The sequence below is a fragment of the Balearica regulorum genome, chromosome 6 (assembly GCF_011004875.1).
Source record: "Balearica regulorum gibbericeps isolate bBalReg1 chromosome 6, bBalReg1.pri, whole genome shotgun sequence".
Lineage (NCBI taxonomy): Eukaryota > Metazoa > Chordata > Aves > Gruiformes > Gruidae > Balearica > Balearica regulorum.
Genome location: NC_046189.1, coordinates 554,743 through 581,511, shown reverse-complemented (window position 1 = coordinate 581,511; position 26,769 = coordinate 554,743). Strand labels below are relative to the sequence as shown.

Below are 26,769 nucleotides of genomic sequence, written 5' to 3'. Positions count from 1 at the left end.
CCCCCCTCCACCTCCCCCTCCGCCTCCCCCTCCGCCTGCCCTTGCTGCGGATTCGGCTCCGGCTGCGGCGGGGCCGCGGGGAGCCCCGGGACCCCCCCACTGCGCCCGGGTGGGTACGGCCCGCTGCCCCCATGCCCGCAGCCTGCCAGGTACGGCCCGGGGTGCGGGGGTGCCCCCGGTGCTGGGGTGCCCGGGGTGCCTGGGGTACCGGGGATGTGGGTGCCCCCCGGGGTGCTGGGGGTGTGGGGTGCCCCAGGGTACGCAGGGTGCCCGGTCTCAGGGTGAGCTAGTGCCGCGCACCCCCACCCCCCCCAGCACCCTCCTCTACCACGTGCACCCCGAGCCGCTCCGCAGCACCTACAGGAGCCACCCATCCCTTGGGTGCTGGGGGGGAGACAGATAGGTGCCTGTACAGTGGGCGAGGGTCAATTTTGGGGAGCTTTCCACCACCCCCCCCTTTTTTTTGGGGAAGGTACCCCAGGGACTCGTGCACCGTCATCCCTGCCCGCCCAGCGGCTCCCCACAAAATGCATCGTGCTTCGGTTGCGTCATTTCTGTGCCACCAACACGTGGCTGCGGGGAGAGCATCCCCCCCCCGAACCCCAGGCTGTCCCCTCTGCACCGCGCTGACCGTGGCTTCCTGAGGAGCTCTGGCCAAACTCAGCTGCCCGCATCGCCCGTGGCCATGGGTTGACAACGGCGTAGCGTGACGGCATTCCCTTATCAGGGTCACGATGCGATAACCCGGTGATAACCGGGTTCACACGGTGATAACCGCCTGTGCTCTGCTCCCTCTCCTCTTCCTGGCTTGCACCAGGGCAGAGGGATGACAGCGCTGAGCTGGGAGCATGCCCTGGGACTCGTGGCTGCTCACCTCAAGTGACACCAGCTCCGTGGATGGTCTGGAGAGGTGGTGCTGGGTCTGGCCAGATGGGTTCGGGGCTGGGGTCCCTGTGTGTGTGGGGACGGTGGCACCGGGGCAGCTGCACGGAGCTGCATCCCAGATTTAATGGAGACGCTTTCCTTTGGGCCAGGGACGAGCAGGTGTGTCCGTCCTGGATGGACACGAAAGGAAATGGGGAGCATCTGTTTCCAAAACGGGTTTTAAACAGAGGGTGGAAAACAGCCCGTCGGGGTCCTGGCGCACGTGGTGGGGGGCTGCCCCGCGGAGAGCTGCTGCTGGAGGTGACGAGCACTCATGTCCGCAGCCCAGCTCAGGGACGAGCAGGCGATGGGACATAGTCCAGGCAGTCGGGGCTGGCAGGGGCACCGGGCAGGCACAGCATGGTGCTGGGGCGGGTGTTTGGGGGGGTTTAGGCCCCACTCCTTGCCCCTTGTCCTTCCCGGCACAGTGCGGGGGCCACAGTGCTCCAGCCGGCACCCAAGCCCGTGCTGGCTCTGGCTGATAGCTGGCCGGTAGTAAGCAAGCACCGAATCCCTGCCCGGCTCCCCAGGGACCTATTTAAGAGGTAGGGGCTGTTTGCCCTGCTCTGAGCTCCGGGACGCGCGCATTTTGGCCATGCTTCGGCACCGGTGCTGAAATCCCATGGGAATGCCGCTGGACTGGTGAATCCTCGCTGGGGTGAATGGGCACCCTGCTTCCCGCTGCCTCTTTTGGTTTCAATCAGGAAATCAAGGGCGGCTTTCCCTGCCGGCACTGGCACCGGCTTGCTTCCACGTTAGCCACGTGCATTATCTTGTGGGGGGCTCTTGGGACGTGAGCCCCCCAGACTCGCCACACAGGACGGCGGGGAGGGAACACAGACTGGGATGATGGACTTACTTTTTAATGACTGTGATTAGTCATTCTGCAATTAGAGGGGTAATCGGGTTTCTAGACCTTGCTCCTGTGTCGTGGATTGGCACGTGGATTTTTATGGCTCGAAAGGTGCTGTTGGTGACTTGTCGTGGGAGCGGGAGCACTGGGAGGACGCCCGGGCCAGGCCTTCTCCCTTCCCTGCCTTCGCCTCGTGATCGCTAATCGGGTCTCCCCGGTGCTGCCAGCTTTTCTGCGGCCAAACCTCAGGATTTGAGCGTTTAATCTCCCTCCGGACCGTGAACGTCATGGCATTTTGCACTCTCCCTGGGCCAGGTGATGCCGCCCGAGCGTTGCATCCCACCGGGGCAGAGCCGAGGGGCAGCCGCTTGCCTGCGGCTTGGCTAAAGTCCCGCCGGCTGCCCAGCTAATGTATAACACGGGCGGCCCCGCGCCCGGTGTGCACATTAACTCGCTCACAATTGGCACGGTTGCTGCCATCTCCCCCCGGAGCATCCCTGGCTCAAGGCATCTGCGTCCCTCTGCCTCTGGATCTGTGGCGGAGCCACTCGGCTCATTTGGGGGAAGGGGTAAGACCCCACTGGCTCTTAATAGGGAGAAAAAGGAGGTGATGGGAGCCAAGGACACCCCGCTGCAGAGCCAGGCACTTTGTGCATCCAGGCTCTTTTATACAGGATTTACAAACGCTGCCTGAAATGCCCCCTCCTGCCCCCCAGCTTTTGCACAGCTGCTTTTCTTCTTGCAAGAACATCTCCTGGGGAGAAGGTAGCGGTATTTATTTGCCTTGCGATTATGGAGGAATTTGAGCCCGTGCCAAATGCTGCTTTCTCCCCAGAAACTGCAGCGACGTGGCTTTCGATGCATCGCAGAGCGCTTGCAGCCAGAGAGGGGCTGCTTGGCCCGACAAAGCCTGTCTAGCTGACGGTCCCCCGGATAATGCCACCGTCCTGCTGCAGAGCCGGCGAAGCCATGCCCAAGAAGGACGATGACACCAAAAAGCCGGCATCGGAGACTGCGACGGACCAGCGCTGGAAACTACAGGTCTTCTACCTCTGCTTCTACGGCTTCATGACGCAGATCCGGCCTGGGGAGAGCTTCATCACCCCGTATCTCCTGGGGGCCGACAAGAACTTCACGCAGGCAGAGGTAAGTCGCGGGCAGCCCGTCCCCAGTGTCCCGCTTTCTGGCTACGGTCACCACCCTGGGTACCCTGGGGGTAGCTGGAGCGTCTTCCTGCGGTGCTGGGGTGCAGGCGTGCTGCATCGCGGGCAAGGTGGCATGGGGGGACACGTGGTGGTGCTTTCTGGGGGGGAGGAGAAGGTGGCGTGGGTCTGTCTGGCAGCACGTCCCTGTCCCGCTGGGCTGCGAGGTCACCCCAGCCCCTAAGTCCCAGGCTCAACTTGCCCCGGCTTAAGACCTCGTGCGCAGGCTGGCGACCGATTTTGGGGAGTGATGCCTGGCCCCTGCCTGCCTGGGCAGCCGGTGGGAAGGGGGGCGGGGGGGTGCCGGGCTGGGAGAAGCCCCGTCCCATCCCAGTGGGGAGACCCTCCTGTGCTGGCGTGGAGGGGGGCACGGGGCTGGGCACCGCCAGGCGGCTGGCACCGATGGGCTTAGGTGAGGAGGGGCTGCGTGTCGTCGTCCCCCAAGCAAGGGACGCTGGCCCCAGTCCCAGCGCGCTGCCGCGTCCGTGGGAACGCTGTGTTCCCAGCACGGGAGGGGGCCGGGGCTCAGCCCGGCCCCCGGCCGAGCGCACTGTGGGCCACATTCCTCCCCAAGGAGGTGCCGTGATGGGAGTCAGCGGCTGGTGCCCCCCCAAACCGCGCTCCTCTGGGCCGGGGACATCCTGCAGGGACGTGTCCTGTGCTCAGCCCCTCCTTGCACGCACGGCAGGTGACCAATGTGATCACACCGGTGCTGACCTACTCCTACATGGCCGTGCTGGTGCCTATCTTCCTGCTGACGGACTACCTGCGCTACAAGCCGGTGCTGGTGCTGCAGAGCCTGAGCCACATCTCCATCTGGCTGCTGCTGGTGCTGGGGACCTCCGTCCTGGCCATGCAGCTGATGGAGTTCTTCTACGGCGTCACCATGGCTGCCCGCATCGCCTACTCCTCCTACATCTTCTCGCTCGTCGCCCCATCCCGCTACCAGCGTATGGCCAGCTACTCCCGCTCTGCCGTCCTCCTGGGCGTCTTCACCAGCTCGGTGCTGGGCCAGCTCTGCGTCACCTTGGGCGGCGTCTCCTTCCTCACCCTCAACTACATCTCGTTGGGCTTTGTCAGCTTCGGCCTCGTCCTCACCCTCTTCCTCGAGCGGCCCCGGCGCAGCCTCTTCTTCAACCGGCCCGGGGGGGCTGGTGACGGGGCTGCACCCGCTGAGCTGGACAAGATGGCCGGGGGGGACGGCGGTGGTGGGCCGGGGGGCTGGTGGGAGGCGGCGCTGTGCCGTATGCTGCGGGAGGTGGGAGCGTTGGCCAGGCAACCCCAGCTCCGGCTCTGGTCCTTGTGGTGGGTCTTCAACTCAGCCGGTTACTACCTGATGCTGTACTACGTGCAGATCCTCTGGAATGAGATCTACCCCGCCATAGACAACCGCCGGGTGTACAACGGAGGGGTGGACGCTGCTTCCACACTGCTGGGTATGCTCGCTTGGGCTGGGGACACTGGGGATGCGGGGGGACACCCCCGTCCCGCTGCGTTCCCTGGAAACAGCGATCCTCATGATGTTTTTGGGGATGCAGGGGGTGGTTTGGTAGCGGTGATAACGTGAGCGTCACTGGGCTGGGGGACACAAGGTGGTCCCATGCTGGTGGGGTGTTCACAGCATCCTTCATCCCCTCCCCAGGGGCTGGTGCCTCCTTTGCTGCCGGCTACATGAAGATCCGCTGGACGCTGTGGTCGGAGCTGGTGATCGGGGTGGTGACGGCTTTCCAGGCAGGACTGCTCCTGCTCATGAACACCACCAGCAATATCTGGCTGTGCTACGCTGCCTACGTCCTCTTCCGTGGCTCCCACCAGTTCCTGGTGCCCATCGCCATGTGCGTGGTACCCCTGGGGACCTGCTCCCAGCCCAGCAGCCAGGCTGGCACCAGGGGCTCACCAGTACCCCCCTCTATCCCAGTTTCCAGATCGCTACCTCCCTCTCCAAAGAGCTCTGCGCACTGGTTTTCGGGGTCAACACCTTCTTCGCCACCGTGCTGAAGACCATCATCACCATCATTGTGGCTGACAAGAGGGGCTTGGGCTTGTCTGTGCATCCCCAGGTAGGACTAGGGGGCAACTAGGATGGAGGTGGTCCCTTAGTGGTGTGGGATGCGGGGGGGGGGGCTGCAAGCATCATCAGGCATTGGAACAGGCTGCCCAGAGAGGTGGTGGAGTCACCATCCCTGGAGGTGTTCAAAAAACACGTAGACGTGGCACTTTGGGACATGGTTTAGTAGACATGGTGGTGCTGGGTCAACAGTTGGACTTGATGATCTCAGAGGTCTTTTCCAACCTTAAGATTCTGTGATTCTATGATGACTCTCTCCTCACCTCTCTTGCAGTTTTACGTGTATTTTGGGTACTTCACACTGCTGGCAGTGGTCTACCTGCTGGCGGCCGTTGGCGTGGGCATCCGGCACAGCCGCCAGAAGCAGCTGGCGGAGCCGGCCCCGGCCAAGGAGCCGTGCCAGCTTCCCGCAGAGGCACCGGCGCAGGAGAAGAGCCCGGAGGCAGGCGCCGTGCGAGCCTGAGCACCGCCACCGCCACGGCCAGGTCTTCGTCTCCCGTCCCGCCGGCGGTCCTTGGCGCCAGCCCGTTGAGGACGTATCACTAGGTACCCATTTTCTGCTCCGTGGGGGGCAGGGGCTGTGCCCCCCTGCCCCAAACGCACCCAGAGCAGGGGCAGGATGCCCACGGCTGCCACCGCCACGTGCCACGCAGGGGTACGGATGGGGTCCGGGTGGTCTCCTGGCCACCAGGTCCCCATCATCGCACGGAGCCAGGCTACAAGAGGATAACGTTTCTTTATTCAGTGCCTTTAGAAAATGGTTTTATAGGACACAACCGACAAAAAAAAAATATAAAGATCCACAGGCTTTAAATTGCATTAATTACACAAAATACAGTAGACTGTAAGAAATAGAGACCGTGTGACTCGCACAACTTTTATGGTAATAATTTCCATACAATAATAAAAAGCTAGTTACAGATTTGTCTTTTTTTCTTTCCTTTTTTTTTTTTCTTGTTTTTAGCACCTTGGATTTGCCCACTCCAACTCAAGCCAGCATTGCTGGGCCTTGGCCCTTAAAGCCCAGCAAAGGTGGCACGGGGCGGGGGGGTGACAGTGCCTGCCTTCCGTCCCACGTGTGTTCAACACGCCCACGCACATAAACACACGCCAAGGGCACGCCTGGCCCCACGTCGGGGCTGCCCCATCGCCCTGGTCCCCGTGCTGGCTGAGGTGTGGCTGTACCTGGGGTGGGGGGGCACAGCGGGGATTGGGGGGACCAGACCCCCTGGGGCTCATGAGCTGCTGGCTGAAGGGGTGGAGGTGGGGACGGTGATGGGCTGGGTGGGATGGTCCTTACCTGGGGAGGATGGAGACCATCTCGGGGGAGCCCCGGCACCGCCACGAGACAGTCCCTTGCGTGGGTGGGATGCCGGGGTTTCAGCTAAAGACCCCGTAGCCCCGGCAGCATGGGTTTGGGTCTGGCCCCACGCTCCTGGTGAGGACGGTGCGGGGCTGGGGGTGGTTCAGAGAAACCCCCGCAGGCTTTCCAGGAGGGCACGCCGCATGGCAGCGCCAAAATCTCCCTGCCGAGCATCCTCTGACCCAGCCACCCTGAAAAGAGCGTCCGAGCGGGTGGTGGACGCAAGCTGAAGTGGTTAAATAATACGGGTTAGAAGAGAAGTGGAGCGTGAGGAGGAGGAGGAAGGCAGCCAGCCCACGGCTGCCCTGCCCCGGGTGGGACGTGAGCCCCTGCCGACCCAGGGCAGGGGCGATGGCAATACTCTTTGGCTTCAGGTCTGTGGGAGGAGAAGAGAACCCTGTGGGGCAAGGGCAGGAGATGGAGGGGCTGAGGACCACGGGGGTGCCGGGGTGCAGGCTGGCCCCATCCTCCCTGGGGAGGCATGGGGGAACCAGGGGAGGTGTCACTTTTTGGCAGCGGTCATGAAGCTGTTCTCGATGCACAGGACGACGAAGGTGTGCTGGCAACTGCTGGCCACCTGCTCCAGCAGCTTGCCGGAGGCCAGCGAGGAAGCCTGGCCGGTGGCCGTGCGCTCCTCCGTCCGCCACGTCTCGCAGTAGCTCTCAGGCAAGCGCCGGCCCTTGGCATCTGAGCCGTGCCAGACGCTCTTCTGCGGCCTGGAAAGGAGAAAGGTGGTGGGTGCTACCGCTGCCCCCCCCGTGGTCCAGACCCTCCATCGCCCCTCCTTCCCCATCACTCGATCCCACACTCACCATCCCGCATCCCGCAGGACATCCCGGCCGTCGAAGGAGAGGATGTGGGCGCCGGCTCGCAGTGGGGCTCCGCTGCCCGTGAAAAGGGCTTCCCAGTTACTGAAGAGCACTTCATCCTGGTGCGGGGGTGGAAAAAGGTGGGGGTGGGGGGGTGGGGGGGGGGTCAGCCCTGCCTGCACCCCGAGAGCATCACAGGAGCTCCAAGCCCTGGCAGCCCCCGGAGAGGGGACGCTCCACGGTCACTGCTGTGCAGATGGAGGGGGTTTGGGATGCCTTGGAGCTCCCGGGGTGTCAAGAAGGGAATGGGGGGACACACGCATACCCGGAGGTTGACGATGGGCACGGCGGCGCGGTCGGCCCTGCGCACGATGCTGTAGAGGTCCTGCAGGCGGGAGGAGAGGAAGGCGCGGAAGGTGCCGGCCAGCCCGACCTGCCGGGCTTGCTGGAAGCACTGGAAGTCAGCGCCCCGGATGCCACGCATGCCGCCGCTCAGCGGGGTGTTCAGGGCCACCAGGTGAAGCTGCCAAGAGGGGACAACGGGGTTTGAGGCACACGGCTTTGGCCACCGTCACCACCTCCCCTCGGCCGGCACGCGGCACTCACGGCGGGTTGGAAGTCCTGGTGCACATGGGCGGCCACGGGGGCCGGATCGGGCCGGCGGTGGATGTAGTAGCCGTTGAGGAGCTCGTGCTGGTGGTGGAGCAGGGGCTGCTCGGGCAGGAGGTGTTGGTTGGCCACCACCTCGTCCCCACGCCAGGGTCGGGCGGTGGGTGGAGGACTGTGGTTGCGGAGAGGGTGCAGGGATCCGCGGGGCTGGAGGGGGGGCTGGGGGCCGGCGTAGTGGACGCTGGGGGGCTTGTCGTACACCTCGTTGTCCTGGGGAGGGAGGGAGGGAAAGACAAGCTGAGGGTTGGTCAGGGATGGGGAGGGATGGATGGATGGATGGATGGATGGATGAATGGACAGAGATGGGGGACAGGGGACTCACCAGAGCCGAGCTGGGGATCAGGGTGTGCTCCTCCAGCTGCAAGTACACAGCACATCAGATCCCAGCCACCCCCCCGCCTACTTGTGCAAGGGTGGGGGGACACCCCAGCATCCCCCGAAGATGCCACTGAAAGCCCAGGGTGATGCTGCCTGCAGCCCCTCAGAGCCGGGCAGTGCAACCCAAGATGGGAGGGGGACACTCTGCCCCCCCCCCCCCTCACCAGCACCCGGCGGAAGCCCCCGCGCAGGCGGACGTAGAGCTCCTGTCGGTCAGTCAGGAAGACAAGGCCGCCCTCGGACAGCTCGTGCGCGGCGCTCAGCATCGCCTGGTAGGTCGGCAGGGCACGCAGCTGCGGGCACAGCCCAGCGGGCGGCTCAGGGCTCGGCTGGCCAGTCTGCGGGCAACCCCCCCCCCCCCCAAGCCCCAACTCACCCCCAAGGACATCCCGCTGGTGCCTGGTGGTCCAGGGGGGCCCGGTGGTCCGGGGGGGCCAGGGATGCTGATAGCTGGGAGGAAAAAGGGTGAGATGGAGGGGGCTGCAGCATGGGAGGGGATGCAGGGGCAGCGGGAGGGATGTGGGGTGGCAGGAGGGAGGTGGGGTGTCAGGGAGGGATGTGGGGGTGGCAGGAGGGATGTGGGGTGTCAGGGAGGGCAGGGAGGGATGGGGGGGTGGCAGCAAGGGATGCAGGGGGGGGAGGGAGGGATGTGGGGTGGCAGGAAGGGATGGGGGGGGCAGGGAGGGATCAGGAGCACAGGTACTCACCTTGTCTGTGGGGGCCTGGGAAGGAGGGTGGACCAGGGGGCCCGGGAGGCCCAGGGGGGCCTTGCCGCCCCTCATAGCCGATACCAGGGGGGCCCTGAGGTCCGGGAGGCCCCGGCGGCCCAGCGATACTGTCCCCCTTGGGGCCCTGGGCGGTGTGAGAGAGCATCCCTGGAGCAAAGCACCTGGGGATGCCTTTCCCCCCCAAGCCCCCCTCACCCCCCCATGTCGCGGGGTACTCACCGGCAGCCCGGGGTAGCCCTGGGGCCCTGGAGGCCCCAGCAGCCCGGAGACACTGGGACCGTAGAGCGGGGTGCTGCCTGGCTCACCCTTCTCGCCCTTGGGACCTGCCTCCCCCTTGTCACCCTGTGGGATGGCACGTCTTTAGGGTGAGGGGCCAGGGTGCACCCCGATACCCCAAATCGTGCCAGGTGCCAGCTCCACGAGCCGCCGCGGGTGGGCAAAGGGCTTACCCGCAGGCTGGCACCAAAGTGACTCAGGTCGTAGGGGAAGTGGCCTGCGGAGGGGGAGAGGAGGTTAGAGGGGAGCCGGGGTGGGCACGAGCCCCCTCTGCCCGCGGGGAGGGATCACCCACCTGGGGGTCCCGGGGCTCCGGCATCACCTTTCTCTCCCTTTTGTCCTGGGAACTGGTGGAAACCTGGGGGGAGCAGCAGAGAGATGCCACCTCAGCACTGCAGCATCCCAGCCCCAGCTCTAACGGAGGGGGTCTCCTCCCCTCCCTGGCCTTGCTGGGGGGGGGTCTCCGAAGCACCCCGAGGGGGCTGGCAGAGGGACACCCCCTTACCAGGGAAGGCTGGCAGTGCGGGATGGCCGGAGTCGCTGAAGGCCTGCGGGGATGGAAAGGAAGCGGCTGCAGATGCTGACGGCAGCCGCACGTGGCCCCGCGGGGATGCCACCGGCGTGTCCCCCCATCCCCTCCAGCCAAGCAGGGCGCACCGGGGGGACCCCGTCGCCAGCCCTCGGCTTCCCCCAACGCGGTGACCTTGTTGTTACTCACATTGCTGCTGTCGTAAACTATGCTGCCCGGCGGCCCAGGGGGCCCAGGGGGGCCTGGGGGTCCCGGGGGACCCTGCAAGGGGAGAGAAGATGCATCAGGGTCCTGCAAAGTGGACGGTCCCCATGGGGGGCACACCGGGGCCATGCCCTTCCCCTGAGAGAGGGAGGCACGTGCCCTTTGCCAAAGGGATTTGGGTCCCCAGGGAGCCCCTCCTTGTGTGTGTCCCCCCCATCCACTGGACCAGCAGCCCGGGGGGGGGCCACGGCAGCACTCACCCGCAGGCCCAGCACACTGCTGCTGTCCGCAGGGTCACCCTTCTCGCCCTTCAGCCCGTTCATGCCGGGACGTCCCTGTGGATGAGCAGCGCAGATAAGCCTTGTCCCCGTTCCCCCACCAGCTCCAGGGTGACACCCTGGCATCACCTCTGGCACCCTGGCATCACCCCACCCCTCGGCACCGCAGGGACACCATGGACTTTGGGGTTCGGTGGGTGCAAGAGGTGTAAACGGGGTGGGGGGGACACGGTGGAGGAGGCGATGGCTGAGGGGACAAACAAACCGGGAGCAGATCTTACGGGTCTGCCTGGAAAGCCGATCTCTCCCTTCATCCCTGCTCGTCCCTGGGGACCCTGGAGGGGAAAGAAGATGAGGATGGGGGTGCTCAGAGTGAGGGCAGCCCCCCTGTCCCCTTCTGCCCTGGATCAGCCCCGTCCCTCCCAGCGGGATACGAGGAGGATGATGATGGTGACTTACCGAGGGTCCCATCGGTCCCCGCAGCCCCGGCTCCCCCTGTGGACAGTGGAGAGGGAAAGGCCATCACCACTGGGACCACCTGGCACCCGTTGCACTGGGACGTGCCCTCCGTTCCCGCGGCACACTCACCTTTTCTCCTTTCACCTTTGCAGTGACCACAGTCCCATCGGGGCTGATGATGACCCCGGGCTCCCCCTTCTCCCCCTGCAAGAGAGAAGGAGGCACACGGGGAGATGGAGGGACCAGGCTCCCTCCCACGGTGGCATCGCCACCAGGACCTGTTGGCCAGGCAGGATGGGGACGAGGAGTGTGACCACCCCACAGGGCAGAGGTGGCCTGGAGCAGTTACCTTCAACCCCGGGGCACCCGGGGGACCAGACGACCCCCGGTCTCCTTTCGGTCCCACCGGACCCTGCGGGGAGGAAGGAGCAGAGAGCCCGTGTCAGCCCCAACCCACCAAAGGTACCTCCCCCAACCCCCTGCCCCCATCACCACCACCACCACCACCACCCCGGCACCGCTGCGGCAAAACGTGGCAGGGCTGGCACGCAAGCGTGCCCGGAGCTGTCACCGCGGCCATCCCTGCAGTCCCCAGCCCTGCCACCCACTCACCGGGAAGCCGGCGTGACCCTGTCTGCCCTGCGGAGAGAAGCAGAGATGCCTGTAAGAGCAAACCCCCCCCTTTCCAAGAAACCAGGTGCCCACCCGGCACTGCCGAGGGGTGGGCGTGGGGGGCAGGGGGGCACCTACCTCTGGACCGGGCAAAGCCGCCAAAGACTTCTGGAAAAACAGACAAAACAGAGTTTTCACCCTGATCTTTGCTCTTGCAGCACAAGCAGAGTTCCTGGAGAGGTCTCCCTTGGTGCCCCCACATGATGGATGCTGGGCAGGCCCGTTCCCCCCCCAATTTTAGCTCCCCCCTGGCTGCACTGAAGCCAGGAGCCATCACTTACATCTTCACTCGAGACAGCGATGACCTGTCCAGGGGGCCCAGGTGGACCAGGGGGGCCGGGCAGCCCTACGCCGTCTTGGCCTCGCTCACCCTGGGAGACACAAGCCATCAGCCCCAGGGCCAGCGCTGCCGTGTCCCTGTCCCCAGCATGGTGGCACCTACCTTCTCACCGGGGCTGCCTCTGTCGCCTTTGGGTCCCTGGAAGGAGGAGCAGGCAGGGGTGAGCTTCCCGCTTGGCACCACGTGCAGCCGGACCCCGGCTCACAAGCAGAGACTCCCCGCACACACCTCCCGCCTGTGGCTCAGCAAAACCTTTCAGGCCACCCCCCTGCCCGCAAGGTCCAGGCAGCAAGCAAGGGTGGGACGCTTCTGGGTACAGGTGATGGAGAGCAGGGTGACAAGCTGATGGGGATGGGGTCACCCCGGCACGCACTGAGCCCGGTCCCAGAGCAGGGGAACGGCCAAAGGCACAGGGGGAGGGTGGATTTTGGCTGCCGGGGGCAGATTTTGGCTGCTGGGGATGGAGCTGCTGCAAGGGTGCTCTGCCTGGAGTGACGGGGGGGGCTTCTGGGGACCTGATGCTCCTACCTGCGGTCCGGGGAAGCCCTCCAGGCCGGGGCGGCCATCCACACCAGGCACGCCAGTATCTCCCTGCAACAAGGGGCGGGAAAGGGCGGGATGCAGTACGGAGCATCCTCCCGACGGCCCCAAGCTGGGGAGCACGGGGGTCCTGCCCAGTCCCCCGCAGACTCCAGAGGTTCACACGCAGCCCAATCTCCCAGCACTCCTACCTTCGGTCCCGGCAAGCCGGGCTGCCCGGGGCTGCCGCCCTCCCCCTGCAAGGAAAGAGATGTCAGAGCAGGAGCATCCCCACGGGCTGCCCGTGGGCATCCTGCACGGATGTACCAGGCTGCTCCGGCAAAGGGCGAGGAAGGAGGTTGAAGGGCTCCTCACCTTCACCCCCGGCAGTCCCGGCACCCCCTGCAAGCAACAAGAAGGGGGCCATGAGCGTGGGGTGACGGCAGGGGACACGATGGCAGAGGGGTGGGAGCAGAGCTACCTGTGGTCCTTCGGGTCCGGGTGGTCCGGGGGAGCTGGCAGCGAACGGCAGCCCCGAGCCCTCCATGTCGCCCTAGGCAGGGTGAGAAGGGGCTGAGCCATGTCTGCCCCCCACTCCAGCTCACACCCCCCCCATCACAGGGGTGCTCACTTACAAATCCAACCTCGTAGCCCGGCCCCGGTGGTCCCGGGGGGCCGGGGGGGCCTGGCTGCCCTCGGGGTCCGATGGGTCCGGGAAGGCCAGCTAACCCCATTTCTCCCGGCGGTCCTGCTGGTCCCGTTTCTCCCTTGCTGCCCTGCAAAGGGGACAAGAAAAAAAAAACAAACAAGGGGACAGATGGGACGAGGTGGCAACGGTGGCTGCCTGGAGCCTGGAAGCGGGAGGCAGCGCATCCCCTCCCGTATCCCCCAAACCGCGGATGCTCCCCTGGGTCCGGGGCAGAGGGGTTCTGTGGGCAGGGGCATTGCCCCGCTCAGGCATCCTTCGGCCCCGCTGTCCTCGGGTGGCCCCGGCACCCCATGCAATGTGCACGGTGGCCACCAGAGGCTCGTCTAAAATCATAAATGCGACTTTTTTCTGCGCATGCATCCTCGGCTCCAAGGCGATGGCAGAGCTCAGCGCTGAGGGGGGGTGCTCCCAGTCACCCTTGCACTTTGCTACGGGTCTCCGAGCGGCAGGATCAGCCCTTACGCCTGCTGCCGCCCCATCTACCCTCTCGATGTCGGCAGCCTTAAGAAACCTTAACTCCCGAGCGTCTTGGCTGCGGTGGATGGGGCATCCTGGCCCCCGAGGGAGGGGAGGGTGATGCGCGGGGATGCGGAGGGGGAAACAATCTCGAGCAGGCAGGCAGGAGAGTGACGTGCAGAAGACAGCGTGTTTCCCAGCAGGGCGCAGACACCCAAAACCCCCTGAGCAAACCCTCTCCTGTGCTCAGAAACACCCCGCTGGGCTTGCCTTGCCTGCCCGCTCCCCGAGGCAGTAGTGCCTGGACCAAGGCCAGGTGAGGGTGGCGGGAGCCCGGCGAGCATCCCACGGGTGGTTGGTGGCCCCACGCACCCCCGAGCCGCGGCACTGCTCTGCTGCGGGAGGAACCCAAATACCAGCATCCTCCCTCCCCGCTCCAGCATGAGATAACCCCCCCCAGCAACATCCCCACTTCCAGTCTGCAATGCACGTGGGACACCCCCCGAAACCCACCCCAGGCACAATACCTTGGGTCCCGGTGCACCGGGGAGGCCGAGGTCGCCCACATCACCCTGGGGAGGAGGAAGAAGGAGAAAAGGGTGTGAAGAAGCTGCCTTGCTCCAGGAGCAGGTTGATGCTCTCCAGTCCAGGGATGGAGGGAGCCGGGACCTTCCGGAGATGTGCCAGGGCACCGAGCGGTAGCTGCTGTGGCCCCCCCGGGGTGCCAGCCGCCCCGCGGGGAAGCCGTGACGTGCTCCTGGGGGACACAGGGCAGGGGACACTCACCCGCTCTCCTTTGGGCCCCGGCTGCCCAGCTGCACCGTCTCTTCCAGGAGGACCCTGAGGACCCTGCAAGATGCCCAGGAGCTGGCTCCGGTGCAGGGAATCCCCTGGGGCTGGCAGGCACGGAGCCCCCCGCCACCACAGGGGGCAGTGACAACCCCACCGCCATGGGGTGACCCTGGGATGGGTACCCTTGGCCAGCCCATACACCTACCGCTGGCCCCAGGGGCCCAGGGGTCCCGTCCCTGCCTGGCAGCCCTGGTGGTCCCGGCAGGTCTGTGCGGTTCATCCCAAACCGTCCCGGCTCCCCTGGCAAGCCGGGCACGCCGGGTGGCCCTGGAGGACCAGGTGGCCCCCGTGGCCCCTAGAAGAGAAGGAGGGGGTGATGGCTGACGGCTGAGCATGTCCCCCGGGCTCCCTGCTGCCAGGAAGGGACCCGCACTCACCCGCAGGCTCTCCAGGTCGCCGCCAAAGCCGGAGCCCTCCATGTCGATGAAGGTCTGTGAGAGAAGCACGAGGGCGCGACGTCGGGTACCAACGGCCAGCGTCGGGGTGCCCGGCGATGCTGCCCAGGGGCTGGCGGCACCATCCCGCTTCTCCATGTCCCCGTACCCCCCCCTACCCCCACCCAAATCCCTGTATCCCCAGGGGCACCCACCAGCTTGTCATGCTTGGATGAGGGTCCTGGCGGTCCCGGGGGACCGGGTGGTCCAGGGGGTCCCCTCGGCCCCACACCTGGGTCACCCTGGCACAGAGGAGAGAGCGCGCTTCGCAAGTATAGCCCAGCACTGGCTGAGAGGAAGGAGGGGCAGCGGCACATGCCGTCCCCCCGCACTGGCACCGGCTCTGGCACTCACCTTCTCCCCCTTCAGCCCAGGCTCCCCCGGCGTCCCGGGGAACCCCTGGGGTCCCATATCGCCCTGCGAAAGGGAGCGGTGGGGGGTCAGGGGGTGGCAAGGCAAGGGAGTGGCCGGCACCCATCACCCCGCCACCCCCCAACCCCACTTACGGGTTTGCCATCCTCACCGGGATCACCCTGGGGATGGCAGAGAGGGGAGAGGTCAGTGTGCAGGCAGGCAGGCAGGCAGGGGTGGGGGCAGAGGGAATACCGAGGGGTAAAGGGCTCGACTCACGGGCTCGCCGTCCCTGCCAGGGGCTCCGTCCTTCCCCGGCGGCCCCGGGGGACCGGTGACCTGCTCCACCACCGAGCCATCGGTGTGTCGCGAGAGGGTCCCAGGGGGGCCGGGGTCACCCGGTTCCCCTTTCTGGCCCTTGGAGCCGGGGTAACCAAATCCAGCGCTGCCCTGGGGAAGGAAACGGGGATGGGTGGCAGGTCCCCGGGGTGGCAGCCCAGGCAGGCATGGCTTTGCCCCGGCTTCCCAGCGATGCTCACCTTAACGCCCAGTTCTCCTTTCTCCCCCTACGGGATAGAAACAAAGGGGAGTGGGTGTCAAACTCGGACACATCGGTGGCATCCTCCAGCCCCCGTGATGCCCCCTCTCACCTACCTTTTCGCCCTTGACGCTGCCTATCCCCACGATGCCACCGGTCCCCGAGTCCCCTTTCAGGCCACGTTCGCCCTTCTCCCCCTTTTCACCCTTGGGGCCGGTGCCTGCGAGAAGGGAAAAGGGACCCGGCTGTGCTCAGGGACAGCCACCCTGCCGTGGCCCTGCCAGTGAGCCCCAGGGCCAGGCAGCACGGTGAGGAAGGGTATGCTGCTGCCGGCGTTACCTCCCGTGGAGACCCGCAGCGTCTCCTCTGCTCTGGTCCTCTCGGCTTGCTGCATGGAGACCCCGCCGCTGCTCGGCCCGCCGCCCACTGCCACTGGGGGGGAGGTGACGGGGACGGCATCCACCAGCCCCGGGACACCCTGTGCCAACAATAAGGGGACACGGTGGTGCCATTCACCTCCCGGTGGCCTCTCAAAAGGGACAGGCGCCGGGACCCCATCAGGCATCCTGGACCTCGACCCCAGAAGGGACTCAGCCCTCCTCGTCCCTAAAATCTCGGGGTTCTGCCACCCAGCGCAGTACCCATGGGCACCCACTCACCCCGACTTTCCCCGAGGGCTGGTGTCCACCTTCTGCCCCGCTGCCGAAATCGCCGGAGACCTGCGTTTGCCCGAGGAGAAGGGGCGAGGGGTCAGCCGGGAACCTGGGGCGGCAGCCCCCCCCAGCCTGCCCTGTCGGGGCTGCCAGTGCTCACCTCCTCAGCATCGTCCTCCTCTTCCTCGCACTGGCGCTCGGCCGCTCGCGGGTCCCCTTGCAGCCTCAAGTCGGCAATCACCCCCTGCAAGGAAACCACACCAAGGGCTGCCATGGACGGACACGCACCATGGACGGACACGTGCCACAAGCCACCCCACGGCGTGACGTGACCTGCCATGCCACCCGGCCACTGTGTCCCCGAGTGCTCCCCATACGTCGGCTCTTTCGCACGGCGTGGGGAGCGCTCTCCATCTGAGCATCCACATCCCGGCACAGCGAGGTCTCAGCCATGCAGCCCCGGTGCCCAGCTCCTTTGGCAAGTCACAGGGAAAAGCTCTGTGCCGGCACCAGCACCGGGCCGGCCAAGTGGAGGTGATGGCCAGGATCTGGCCGGCCAGCCAGCAGCGCTTTGGTCACGCTCCTTGTTCCCCTCTCCAGACGGGTCCCCAGCTGCAGCCAGCCCCTCTAACCCACGCAGGGGCTCCTGGCAGGTCCCAGTCCACCACAACCCCGGGTTTGTATTTCTCAGGGTAATCCCCACTTCCTCACCATTTATTTGGGTTTTGCAAGCGCTGCGCATATCCAAGCCACTTGTTTATACAAGAAATCACCACAAATTCCTTCCTGAGGCTGCTGCCTCCACACAAAGCCCCGTAGCCGAGCTACCTGCGCTGCCCGGGAGGGCAGCATCCCCGTCTCAGCTGGGGAGGGTGCGTGGGTACTGGCCTGACCATAGTAAGCGGGGTCACCCAGCGCATCTCACATCCCAGCCCAGATCCTGGCTGCTGGGACGGGACACAGGGATGCTGCCGGGATGGGATGCTTCCAGGATGGGATACTGCCCATCCCTCTGATCCCGGTGGGGAGGTGCCGGGGACCACGCTGGGAAGCAAGCTCAGAAACGGTAGATACCTTCCGCTCGGTGTCTCTTCTCTGGGCGAGACACCTAAAATAATATTTGGGCTGGCTTGAAAGCACAGCGCAACACATCCGGCAAAGAGTCATGCTCAGGAAACACAATGGGTTTAACAAAACAAGAATCAGGGGCAGTTGCAGTTCAGCCAGGCTGACTATGATATCATAATACGAATATATAATGAATATATTACAGATACATAATAAATATATTATAAATATAGTACACTTTAAATGTATATATAATTTTATATATATACATATATATATATTAAAAAAACCTCTCCCACAAGCAAATTCCCCCCCAGGTGGGTTGTGACCTCCTCCAGCTGCTCGCCCTGGTGACAGCAGGCTCTAATCCATCCCTCTCCTCCCCGCCGAGCACCAGCATCAAGCCCAAGCTTTGCTAAATGCAACACTCCAGCCTGACCTTCCCGGTCCTGGGGCTTGCCGGAGGCATCGCAAATAATCCCGTTCCAACCCCGGACCGAGGCATCCCCATGCGGGATGGGTACAAGGGCCCCTTGCAGCAACGGGAGGGAGCAGCTCTCATCACGCACCCAGCTGCAAACAACCCCTCCCGCCAGACCCCAGCTGAGACCCCACCTGCAGCAACCCCCCTGCTATCTGCGGTCCCAGGGGCTTCTGCGTTACCTGCAGGCTTCGTCCCTCCAGGTTTCACGCCACTGACACAAAGACAGCTCGGGAAGAGGCACGGATGGCAGCTGAGACCCCACCGGCCGCTCACGAGCTTGACAGCAGGCCAGGTTTTAATCAGCCCGATGCCCTGTTAGTTCCAGATAACGCGAGGCAGGGCTGGGCAGCGATGGGAGTACCACGAGGCAATCAGATGCCGAGGAGACGTCCGAGCCCTGGCTCCACTCTCGGCCAGCCGAGGCAGTCGGCCTCCTTCCCCCCATGGCTGGCTATTCCCCATGGGAAAACCGGGGGCGGACAGCGGGACTGGGTGTTTGGTAAACGTGGGAACTTCACCTGCTAGAAAGGCAGGAGCGCTTCGCTCTGCTCCGGGTGTTGCTTTGCCTTCCGAATGGTGCCAAACCCTCTCCAGCTGGGGACAGGAGTTCCTCCACGGCCATGACCTGGCCCTCCCAGCGTGTTCAAGAGCAAAAAATTGCTCTTCAAGAGCAAAAAGTTGCTCTTGAGACCTCAAGGGACCAACCCGAATCCCACTGTAAACCAGTCTCTAGCCCATCAATCATTAACTTCTCCCCAGGGGAGCTTTCCCTGCCTGAAGCCATTTAACTGGGACTGCGGCAGTGCCACTTGTTAGTCAAGATGATGTTTAAGCTCAGAAACATGCCTGCAAAGCTCCCCGGGAAAAGCATCACTCCACTCGGCAGAGCCTCTGTTGCTGGGCAAACCACGCTCAACCCGGGAGAAACCTGGACTTTCTTCTCCCCAAGCACCGCAGGGAATTTCCACATCATTTTCCCCACACTTTCTGTAAACCTTATCTAGGACATAAGTCATGCTCAAATCACGGGCTGAGCTATCACCTCTCTTTGCTCTCCAAAGTCTTCCTGCCGATACCGCCCAACATCAGCCAACAAAGATATGCTCCGGCCCAAGCATTTTTTCCAGCTAAGAGAGACACTTCACCAGCCAAACCCACTTCTCGACCAAAGGAGTTGGGTATTTTTAGCAAAGAGGAGACTTGAAGAGGCTCCGCATGTTTGCTGGAAAAGGTACAGGCAACGGTGGCTGCTGTAGCGCAACGCCATCGCCTCCTGCCAGCCCACCTTCAGAGCTTTGCCTTGACGAGACCCAAGTCAACGAAATTGGTTGCACCTCAAGCCACCTTTCCCCTCCCATCTCAAGCGTCTCCTTCCCCAGGGATGCAAGCGGAGTGAGGCGACTGGTTTGTCTTCTGGGCCAAAAGGTTGGTTCAACAGGAACAGGCTGGTGTCACGTCTTTCCAGCCTCACCCAGACTTCTTGGAGGTGTTCCTTGGGGTGACCTGAGGCCTTACCTGGTATTTGTCTGGGTCAGCTCCTCCAGCCTGAGCAACAAAGAGCCCGGAGCCATCTTCCAGCTCCATCTCATCTGGGGAGCGCTCAAAGCGGACCCGTTCGTGCTCCTCACAGTCCAGGTAGAGGATGACTTCGTCCTCCTCCACACTGATGGCAAAGCGCGTCCACTGGTTGAGCAAGGTGGGCACGGTGAAGGCGGCCGCCACGTATGAGTATGGTGAGCCTGGCTCCGTGTAGTAGAAGATGATCTTCTGCTTGCCTGCCCGCAGCTCTGTGAGCTTGACGCCCACGTAGATGACGCTCTGCGAGGAGTCCGTGATGGCAAAGAGCACGCCAGCCCGGGGCGTGGTGGGCTGGATGTGGAAGAGGAGGGAAAAGTCCCGGTAGAAAGGACTTGGCAAGTGGTACCGGGCCACCTGGCCCGTGTTGGCATTGGGGCCGAAGACATAGCCGGGGTTGTTGTCGGGGCCGTAAATTTTGAGGATCTCCTCTGGCGGGGGGTCTCCGATCAGCTCCAGGAGGCTGACCTCGGTGCTCAGGTTCTCTGCAAGAGGAAGGGAAAGGGGACGGTCACAACCGGCCTGGTGAAGATAGTCACCCTCAGCAAGGTGCCCTGGGAGGCACCCCCCTGGCCATGCCTCCCCCAGACGCCGCTCTTCAGCGGCTCCCCCTGCTCGCCCTCCCCACAGCCTGGGATTTTCCTTTGGGCTGCGGGTTGGCCGAGACAGTGATGATCCTCAAGCTGCTCCCACTGCACAGTTGGGATGCATGTCCCCAAATGCCACCCGTCCTCCGCTGCTGGCCCTCCGACCGCAGCCAGAGCATCCCTGAGATGGGGTAAAACCAAAGGCACCTTGCCCGTGGCAGCGACATGCCTGTGCGGGCAGGGGGATGCTGCTGTAGCAACGTGATGCTGAACAACCACAGAGCTGCAAGGAAGCGTGTTGCATCCGTACCCGCTCCGGGGTCATGGTGACCCCCCGCATCATTCCAGGACAAGCTCACAGGGTCACCCCAGCTGGGAATAAATCAGAGCCATCCCCTTGCAACACCCTGGGAACAGGGCTCGAGCCGGCACGTCCCGTCAGCTTCCCAGATGATCTCAATTTGGAGCTCGCCTCTTTTCCCGACTCCTTTTTCTCAAGGCGCTTGGGGAAGTTCTGCTCGGGACGGTGTCTCCTACCCAACGCAGCTGAACATCTGGCCAGGGTGAGCCGCCCCTCTGTACGCCAGCTCCCGTTGTTTTGGCAGGAGGTACATCCTCATCGCCCACACACCGGGCGCTGGATTCCTCCTCTCCTATGTCAACTGCTTGGGGCGGGTGCCAACTCGATGGGAGTGAGCACTGCCGGGTGCTTTTTAACTCCGTGTTTCCCGGGAGCGAGGAAACCCAACCATCCCTGCTCCAAAACAGCTAAGGGCTCCGCACCGGGAACACCCGAGGGCTCCGCATCGGGAACGGATGCTCAGGACTAATTTCAGCCCCATTCCACGTCAAGAGCAGGAGCTGAGACAATTCAATGTCCCCAACTCCATCCCTGGTGTTTCATGTGAGCGATGGAGGGGATAACAGAGGTGTGCTGAGCCTGGGAGGATCAGCCAGGAACCTCCACCCTGCTCTGGAGCCAGACATTGTCCTCCAGAGCTCTTAAAAAAAAATGAAAAGAGAATTAAAAAAAAAAAAAAGAAAGAAGAAATCAGCCCAGCCTTGCCTAGCCTGGAAGGAAAACACGTCTCTTGGGATGGTGGGAGGAGATGAAAACCTGGGTGCCTCTTCCAAAGCCTGTGGGTACCTGCACACACGGAGCGTCCCCAGCCTCCCCCGTTGCTGAGCCCTGACGCCAGCGCCAGCCCCATGGCAGGGACCATGTGGGGATGTTAGAAATGCCCCCGATCAGAGGTGGGGGCAAGTTTTCTCTCTGCCAGACCCCAAACCCATCGATCTTCTCCTGAGTCTGCTGCTCTGAAACTACTCAGTGCCCACCCTGCTCCCCCCAGTTCCTCTCAAGCTTGGCACCCCAAAACTGAGCACCCAGCTGGGAGGAAACCTCCCTCCTGGTCTCATGCCTGTCCCGACCCCTTCATCCACCCTGCAGGGGGACCGGGCCACCCCATGGTGTATCCCCAGCCCGCTCAAAGGGGAAGGGCTCAGTGCAGCCCCCCTGCCTCACCAGCCATGGGGACCTCTGGATCCTGGAGCCCAGCATCCCTTGGAGCCCAGCATCACCCCCAGCCCTACACCAAAAATGATGGGGCGAGCGAGCAGGGTTCCCCCAGACCCGCAGCGAGCCCCAGCCTGGCACCCACCATTGCGACGCCCCATGGGGCACCCCACTGCCCCGTCCCCAGCCGCGCCATCCCCTGCAGCAGGCAGCTGCGGGCAAGCTGATGGCAAACACCAGGATGCAGGGATGGAGCTTATCTCAGGCTGGAGGAAGCCAAATTCAGAGCAGCTTTAAGGGAAGAGGAAACCAGAGCTTCCTCCCGGGGGTCTGCACGGGTGTAAGAGCCAGCGCTGCAATTTCTGCAGCCAGACAAGTCATCGTCTGCCCCCGGGGCTGGGGCCGAAGGGCGACAGCCTGAAAGAGGCTTTTGTTAGCGACGCAGTTTTCAACCACGCTCCCCTTGGCTTTTCAGCCAGCTCTGGGATCCTCCCTCCCCTCCAAACATGCCACTCGCCCCCGAGCCCAGGGTGGGCACTGGGTGCCGGCGCTTCCCAAAGCAAATGGGGACACATCTTCCCACGGCCCACCGCAAAAAGCAGGCAGAGGCCAGGGCTGAGAGGCCGGATGGGGCCTAGGGAGCAGCGGGGAAGGGGGAGACCCCTTCAAATGGCTGCTCCCCTGCAAAAGCCAAGTGCCCCTTCCCACCCCCAAACCGTTCAGGCCGTGCCTGTTTTTTCCAAAGGACACCCAGAGCCCAAATATCACACCCCCCCTCCTCCCTGTGGCAAACCAGAGGCACCTGCCACGGAGCACGGAGAGGCAGAGACCACTGGTGCCACAGAGGTTTCGGGACAGGTGCTGGCGCAGGATGGCTGTGGGGATGGCTCTGGCCACGGTGACCCAGCCATTCGGTCCTGGTGCTGTCGGAAAAGCCTGAGGGACACTCCACACCACCTTCCCCCTCTGCCACGACCTTCCCAGCTGGCCCAAGCCATTGCTGCCAGCATGGCCCCGCGGACCCCATCCCAGCTGGGATGCAGGCGACCCCCAGCATGCAGGAGCATCTCAAGTCACGTCCTCTGTCCATTCCTGACACTGCCCATCCGGGAGCGTGCGCCTCCCCCCGAGCATCCCCATGATCCCGCCGTACCCCACTGGGGTCAGCCAGCGAACAGAGCCGCTTTGACACTGAGGGGACCACGTGTGCGACCCTTGTCTGCCGGCCCCACGCTAAACTGCCCTTCTGACAGCAGCCGGCGTCTCGCTGCTCCTGGTCGGCAGCCCCAGGCCGTCACCCGAAGGCATGGGGGGCCGGCGCGGGAACATAGCCTCATTCAGAGGGCTCGGCGGGGGGGAGCGGCGAGCTCCTGCTCTGCTTTCATCCCAAACCATGTTCTTGCTCTTACACCCAGAGGCACATTTCTCCAAGCACCAGCATCCCCCCCGCCCCTGGCTCCCGTCCTTTTGCCCCCTGCCAAAGCGGTGCGTCTCGGTCCCCGGCAGACATACAGAAGGGTCACAGCCACCTAATGACGAAGCTGGACGCGAAGTAACCTCTCCCGCCTGCCAAGCAGTGGGGGATCAAACATTAGCTGTTGGGTAAATCATTAACCCCAAGGCAAAGCACTGTTCTGGGAGAGGGGAGCGTGCAGGCATGGCCACGGGTCACCTTGAAGCCTCCTCGGGGCCGTGGCCCCAGACGCTGCTGTGGTTGGGTGGTCGTGGGGTCCTGGTCCTTCCCCTGTCCCCGCGGGGAGCTGCCGGCTCCCAGGACGGACACCCCAAAGCCCTTCGCTGCGCACTGCGGCACCCGCAAACCGGCCCCAAATGCCAGCACTGCATGCATGGGGACATCTCTTGTCCTGGCCACCGGGACGGTGTCTTTCAACCCGGCCGCGGTGTTTCACTGCGGGTGGAACAGCCCAAGGAGGGCATGGCAATGCTCAGCCTTGCAGAAGGAGCCAAAACCTGCTGGTGGTCCCCGTTTGGAGAAGGCAAGGCTGTGTGGAAAGTGATTTTGGACTCAGCAGCATCCCACAGGAACAGGAGCAGAAGCATCCCCCGGCGCCTAAAATCCTGGGGGAGTTTGGGGAGGGGAGACAAACACACAAACCCACGATATCACCCAGGCACATTACCTGCAGAAGCATTAATAAAGACACAAGGATACCCTTCGTCCTCCTTGGGGAGAGCATCGCAAGGCAGAGGCAGGCGCCCGCCGGCCAAGTGCATCCAACACAGGTCTCTGACGGCCTCGCAGAAGCCCTGGCATGGCGGGGGGGTTATGGGGACCAAGGCACTACACCCGGGGAGCAGGAGCAAGCAGAGAAACCACTCCACATAGCGATGGCACCGCGATTCAAGCAGCCCCTCCCACTCATGCAAAGCCGCCCGAATTTCCGCCTCGCTGCCGTGGCGGAGGTAATTCGGTAATCTGACATGGTCGGTGCCCAGCACGCTGCAGAAGGGCAGGCGGGTCGGGACGGGCAGGCAACGGCCGGCTGTCAGCGTCAGTCCGGGAAAGAAGGATGCGAGCCCCATGCCGCTACTACCGTAGAGTTGCACAGTGGCGGTTAGTAAATCAAACTCAAGAGGACTGGAGTTATCGGCAAGAGGAGGATCCACACCGTTAGCCACCCTCCTGTTAGGCAAAGGAGGGCTCCGGCTCCCGTTCACACCGGCCAGCACCAGCCCCCGGCGGCCGGTGCCATGCCAGAGGTTCGGTGGGGTGGGCGATGCTCCGTGGCGGTGTCGGCGTGGTTGTGCCATGGGGTCCTGGGGCGGCACCTCCTGCTCGCGGGTACTGTCACCTGGTGAGAAAGGGAAAGGGGCACTACCTGGCCAGGGACCCGCCGATCTCTGCAAGGACATCTGTGTCCCCATCACCACAGGGGTCCCCGTCCCCAGGAGTTTCTGGTCCTCAGTGGTCCCCAGGAGCTGTGGGGCTGGAGGGGTCCCCATCCCAAGGAGCTGCAGATCCTCAGTGGTCCCTGTCCCCAGGAGCTGCGGGTCCGTAGGGGTCCCTGTCCAAAGGAGCTGCGGGTCCTTGGTGGTCCCCGTCCCCAGGAGCTGCGGGTCATCGGCGGAGCTGCTGGCCACATCTTGGCCAGGGGCAGGTGACGTGCTGCGGGGAGGAGCGATGCTTGGCTGTGCCATGCTCTCCGTTGGCTCCGTGGTGATCCCGTCCCACTGTTCACTGTTTTCGGCCGCAGTCCCCTCACCCGTGGGCGCTGCTGTGCCAGGATCCTGCTCCCGGCGCTGCGGGGTGGCGACGTCCCGCACCGCCTGGCTGCCCTGCGTCCCCAGGGACGTGCTGGGGGTGGGAGCTGCCGCGACAGTGAGCAGCTCTGGCACCGCGGTTCCCTCGCCGGGTGCCGCTGGGCTTCCCAGGGTCTTCGTGCTGCCCCAAATCCAGCCCAGGAGCTGTGCCTCAGAGGAGGAGAAGCAGCAAGCCAGGAGGAGCAGAAACCCCAAGCGCGGTGGGGCCGGGGCCATCAGGAAGGGAAAATGAGCCCCGTTGCTTCCGAGAGTGAGCTGGAGAGGCCGGAGGAGGGAACGGAGGGAAGAGGCAGGAGTTTTGCCCCGGCCAGACGCCCGGAGCGCTCACATCGCTCTCTCCTCCTCGACTCCGGCGCACGACCCTTCAAACCGGAGCAGAGCAGGAGGAGTGGCCGCACCGCAGGCCCTGCCAAACCCTCCTCTCCCAAGCGCCAGCCTCCCCGCAGCCGGCACAGCCCCCTGGGGACCCTGCCACCCGGCTGGGGACCCACCTGAGCCCCCCAAAACCTCTGGGAGCCGAGCCAGCCCTCAGACGCACCCTGTTGCCTGTCCCAGCTGCTGCTGCCAGCTTTTTAACTCCTTCCTGCCCAAAAAATCCTAAATCCTCTCTCCCTCTTTGGTGGCTCTGGTTAAATTACCGGCGTCGAGAGCTGTACGTGGTGGGGGGGGCATGCACGGACACGGTGCCTGCGGATGCCCAGCTTCGGTGGGACGCATGGGGCCCCCCCCTCCATGTCTTGGGGAAAGGTTATAACCTCAGAGCAAAACCAAACGAGGAAGGGAAAAAAAATCCCAGAAAACAATTCCAAGATTTCCACTGGCCGGAAACACAAGTCCCCAAAGTCAAGTGCTTTTGAGCTGCTTTCCCGGCTCAGTTACAGGGCCAGGACCCCCCCAGGTGCTGTCGCGGGACAGTGAGGGGAGCACTTGCAATCCCCGCCCCCCCCGCCTCCCAAGCATCACGCGCCAGCAACATCTTGAAGCCAGGAGGTCTGAGCAATCACAGCCTCCAGCACTCAACTTTTCCTGGAGCCCGGGATTAAAATCTCCCCCGGGCAGCGCTGGTGCTCTCCCACGCCCCCAAAAATTCAGTTGTTCTTTGCCTCAGCTTAAAACAAATCCCCCAAAATCCACTCATCTGGCCCATTTCCGCACCTCAACGCTGCCCTGCTCTGGAGACGATGACCCCTGTTCCCAGGGATCACCGAGTCCCCCATCCCCTGCCGGGATGCGGCATGCCCATGGAACACACCGCCACACTGCTCTTGCCGTGACGCGGGGCAAGTCACCTTTGCGGCTCAAAAAGCATCCCCAGAGAAGGGACACTGACGGGGAGGTGACAATTTCGGGTCGCCCTAGCCGGGATGCTGTGAGGCCGGGAAAGCCACGGTCTGTGGTAACGTGGTCCTGCAACGCGGAGCGGGAAGAGATGCAAATCTCCTGATGCTCTGCTTTAAAAATATTCAGGAAAAGCACTCAAACGAATATTCAGATGTCTATTGTGCTTTACGCAACATTTCCTACGCTACTTTTTAAGCGAAACGGGTGAGTTTTCCCCTTAAAATGGTAGCTGGCACAGCGAGGATGCTGTTGCTAATCGGCTTGCCCCGTGACCGATGCTGTTAGGGGTGCACGGTGTGGAACAGCCTACAACTAACTGAACGCGGGACGCGTTTTTGTCCGTACGTCAGAGTTTCCACACAGCCCCCCCGAAGCTCGCGTGCTCCCATCAACCTGATGAAAGGAGCCAGCCTGCCAATCCATCCCGGCGTGTTCGGACGAGACCCCGCTGCGCCCGGCTCTGTTCCCCCGGGGCGAGGGTGCGGCGTCCCAGCAGGGTGTGGGTTCCCCCCCGCCAACACGTCCTCGGCACGTCCGAGAGGGATGCTGGTGGCTGCTGCTCTTCTCTCACCAGTGGGAAAAGCAGATGGAAGAGCTCGGTGTTCCCCCGCCCTCTCCCCCAAACTGGGGGGGAGGTAAGCGGGATGGGTGC

The 26,769-nt window shown here is 63.8% G+C and overlaps 2 protein-coding genes across 4 annotated transcripts in view; one reads left to right on the top strand and one right to left on the bottom strand.

The window, feature by feature from the left end:
* The first annotated feature begins 12 nt into the window (after window positions 1–12).
* SLC19A1 (solute carrier family 19 member 1) lies at window positions 13–5,972 on the top strand. Of its 2 annotated transcripts, none has more exons than XM_075755793.1 (6): window positions 13–149; window positions 2,613–2,923; window positions 3,668–4,415; window positions 4,622–4,814; window positions 4,898–5,039; window positions 5,322–5,972. In XM_075755793.1, exons 2-6 carry the CDS (start codon window positions 2,714–2,716, stop codon window positions 5,508–5,510), a joined length of 1,482 nt encoding a protein of 493 aa, XP_075611908.1. In that variant the 5' UTR covers window positions 13–149; window positions 2,613–2,713; the 3' UTR covers window positions 5,511–5,972. The 2 variants fall into 2 exon arrangements, with proteins under 2 accessions (XP_075611908.1, XP_075611910.1); XM_075755795.1 differs by having other exon boundaries at window positions 22–109.
* Window positions 5,765–26,769, bottom strand: part of COL18A1 (collagen type XVIII alpha 1 chain) — a 41,186-nt gene continuing 20,181 nt past the window's right edge. The window contains exons 1-41 of one of the 2 annotated variants that reach the window (XM_075755791.1): window positions 23,636–25,144; window positions 19,332–19,876; window positions 16,425–16,508; window positions 16,271–16,330; window positions 15,951–16,089; window positions 15,728–15,831; window positions 15,613–15,639; window positions 15,341–15,523; window positions 15,077–15,154; window positions 14,878–14,964; window positions 14,666–14,719; window positions 14,434–14,583; window positions 14,223–14,285; window positions 13,964–14,008; window positions 12,907–13,047; window positions 12,753–12,824; window positions 12,647–12,673; window positions 12,484–12,528; window positions 12,281–12,343; window positions 11,855–11,890; window positions 11,694–11,783; window positions 11,491–11,520; window positions 11,353–11,379; window positions 11,090–11,152; window positions 10,870–10,944; window positions 10,741–10,776; window positions 10,563–10,616; window positions 10,264–10,338; window positions 9,989–10,060; window positions 9,776–9,818; window positions 9,566–9,628; window positions 9,444–9,487; window positions 9,214–9,336; window positions 8,974–9,118; window positions 8,643–8,716; window positions 8,431–8,559; window positions 8,211–8,246; window positions 7,826–8,098; window positions 7,545–7,742; window positions 7,223–7,338; window positions 5,765–7,126 (exon numbers count right to left, since the gene is read on the bottom strand). In XM_075755791.1, the coding sequence (XP_075611906.1) occupies window positions 6,913–7,126; window positions 7,223–7,338; window positions 7,545–7,742; window positions 7,826–8,098; window positions 8,211–8,246; window positions 8,431–8,559; window positions 8,643–8,716; window positions 8,974–9,118; window positions 9,214–9,336; window positions 9,444–9,487; window positions 9,566–9,628; window positions 9,776–9,818; window positions 9,989–10,060; window positions 10,264–10,338; window positions 10,563–10,616; window positions 10,741–10,776; window positions 10,870–10,944; window positions 11,090–11,152; window positions 11,353–11,379; window positions 11,491–11,520; window positions 11,694–11,783; window positions 11,855–11,890; window positions 12,281–12,343; window positions 12,484–12,528; window positions 12,647–12,673; window positions 12,753–12,824; window positions 12,907–13,047; window positions 13,964–14,008; window positions 14,223–14,285; window positions 14,434–14,583; window positions 14,666–14,719; window positions 14,878–14,964; window positions 15,077–15,154; window positions 15,341–15,523; window positions 15,613–15,639; window positions 15,728–15,831; window positions 15,951–16,089; window positions 16,271–16,330; window positions 16,425–16,508; window positions 19,332–19,876; window positions 23,636–24,992 (5,340 nt within the window). In that variant the 5' untranslated portion in view covers window positions 24,993–25,144 and the 3' untranslated portion in view covers window positions 5,765–6,912. Of the gene's footprint in view, window positions 7,127–7,222; window positions 7,339–7,544; window positions 7,743–7,825; window positions 8,099–8,210; window positions 8,247–8,430; window positions 8,560–8,642; window positions 8,717–8,973; window positions 9,119–9,213; window positions 9,337–9,443; window positions 9,488–9,565; window positions 9,629–9,775; window positions 9,819–9,988; window positions 10,061–10,263; window positions 10,339–10,562; window positions 10,617–10,740; window positions 10,777–10,869; window positions 10,945–11,089; window positions 11,153–11,352; window positions 11,380–11,490; window positions 11,521–11,693; window positions 11,784–11,854; window positions 11,891–12,280; window positions 12,344–12,483; window positions 12,529–12,646; window positions 12,674–12,752; window positions 12,825–12,906; window positions 13,048–13,963; window positions 14,009–14,222; window positions 14,286–14,433; window positions 14,584–14,665; window positions 14,720–14,877; window positions 14,965–15,076; window positions 15,155–15,340; window positions 15,524–15,612; window positions 15,640–15,727; window positions 15,832–15,950; window positions 16,090–16,270; window positions 16,331–16,424; window positions 16,509–19,331; window positions 19,877–23,635; window positions 25,145–26,769 lie in introns of those variants that run through there. The other variant, XM_075755792.1, reaches the window with a different exon arrangement.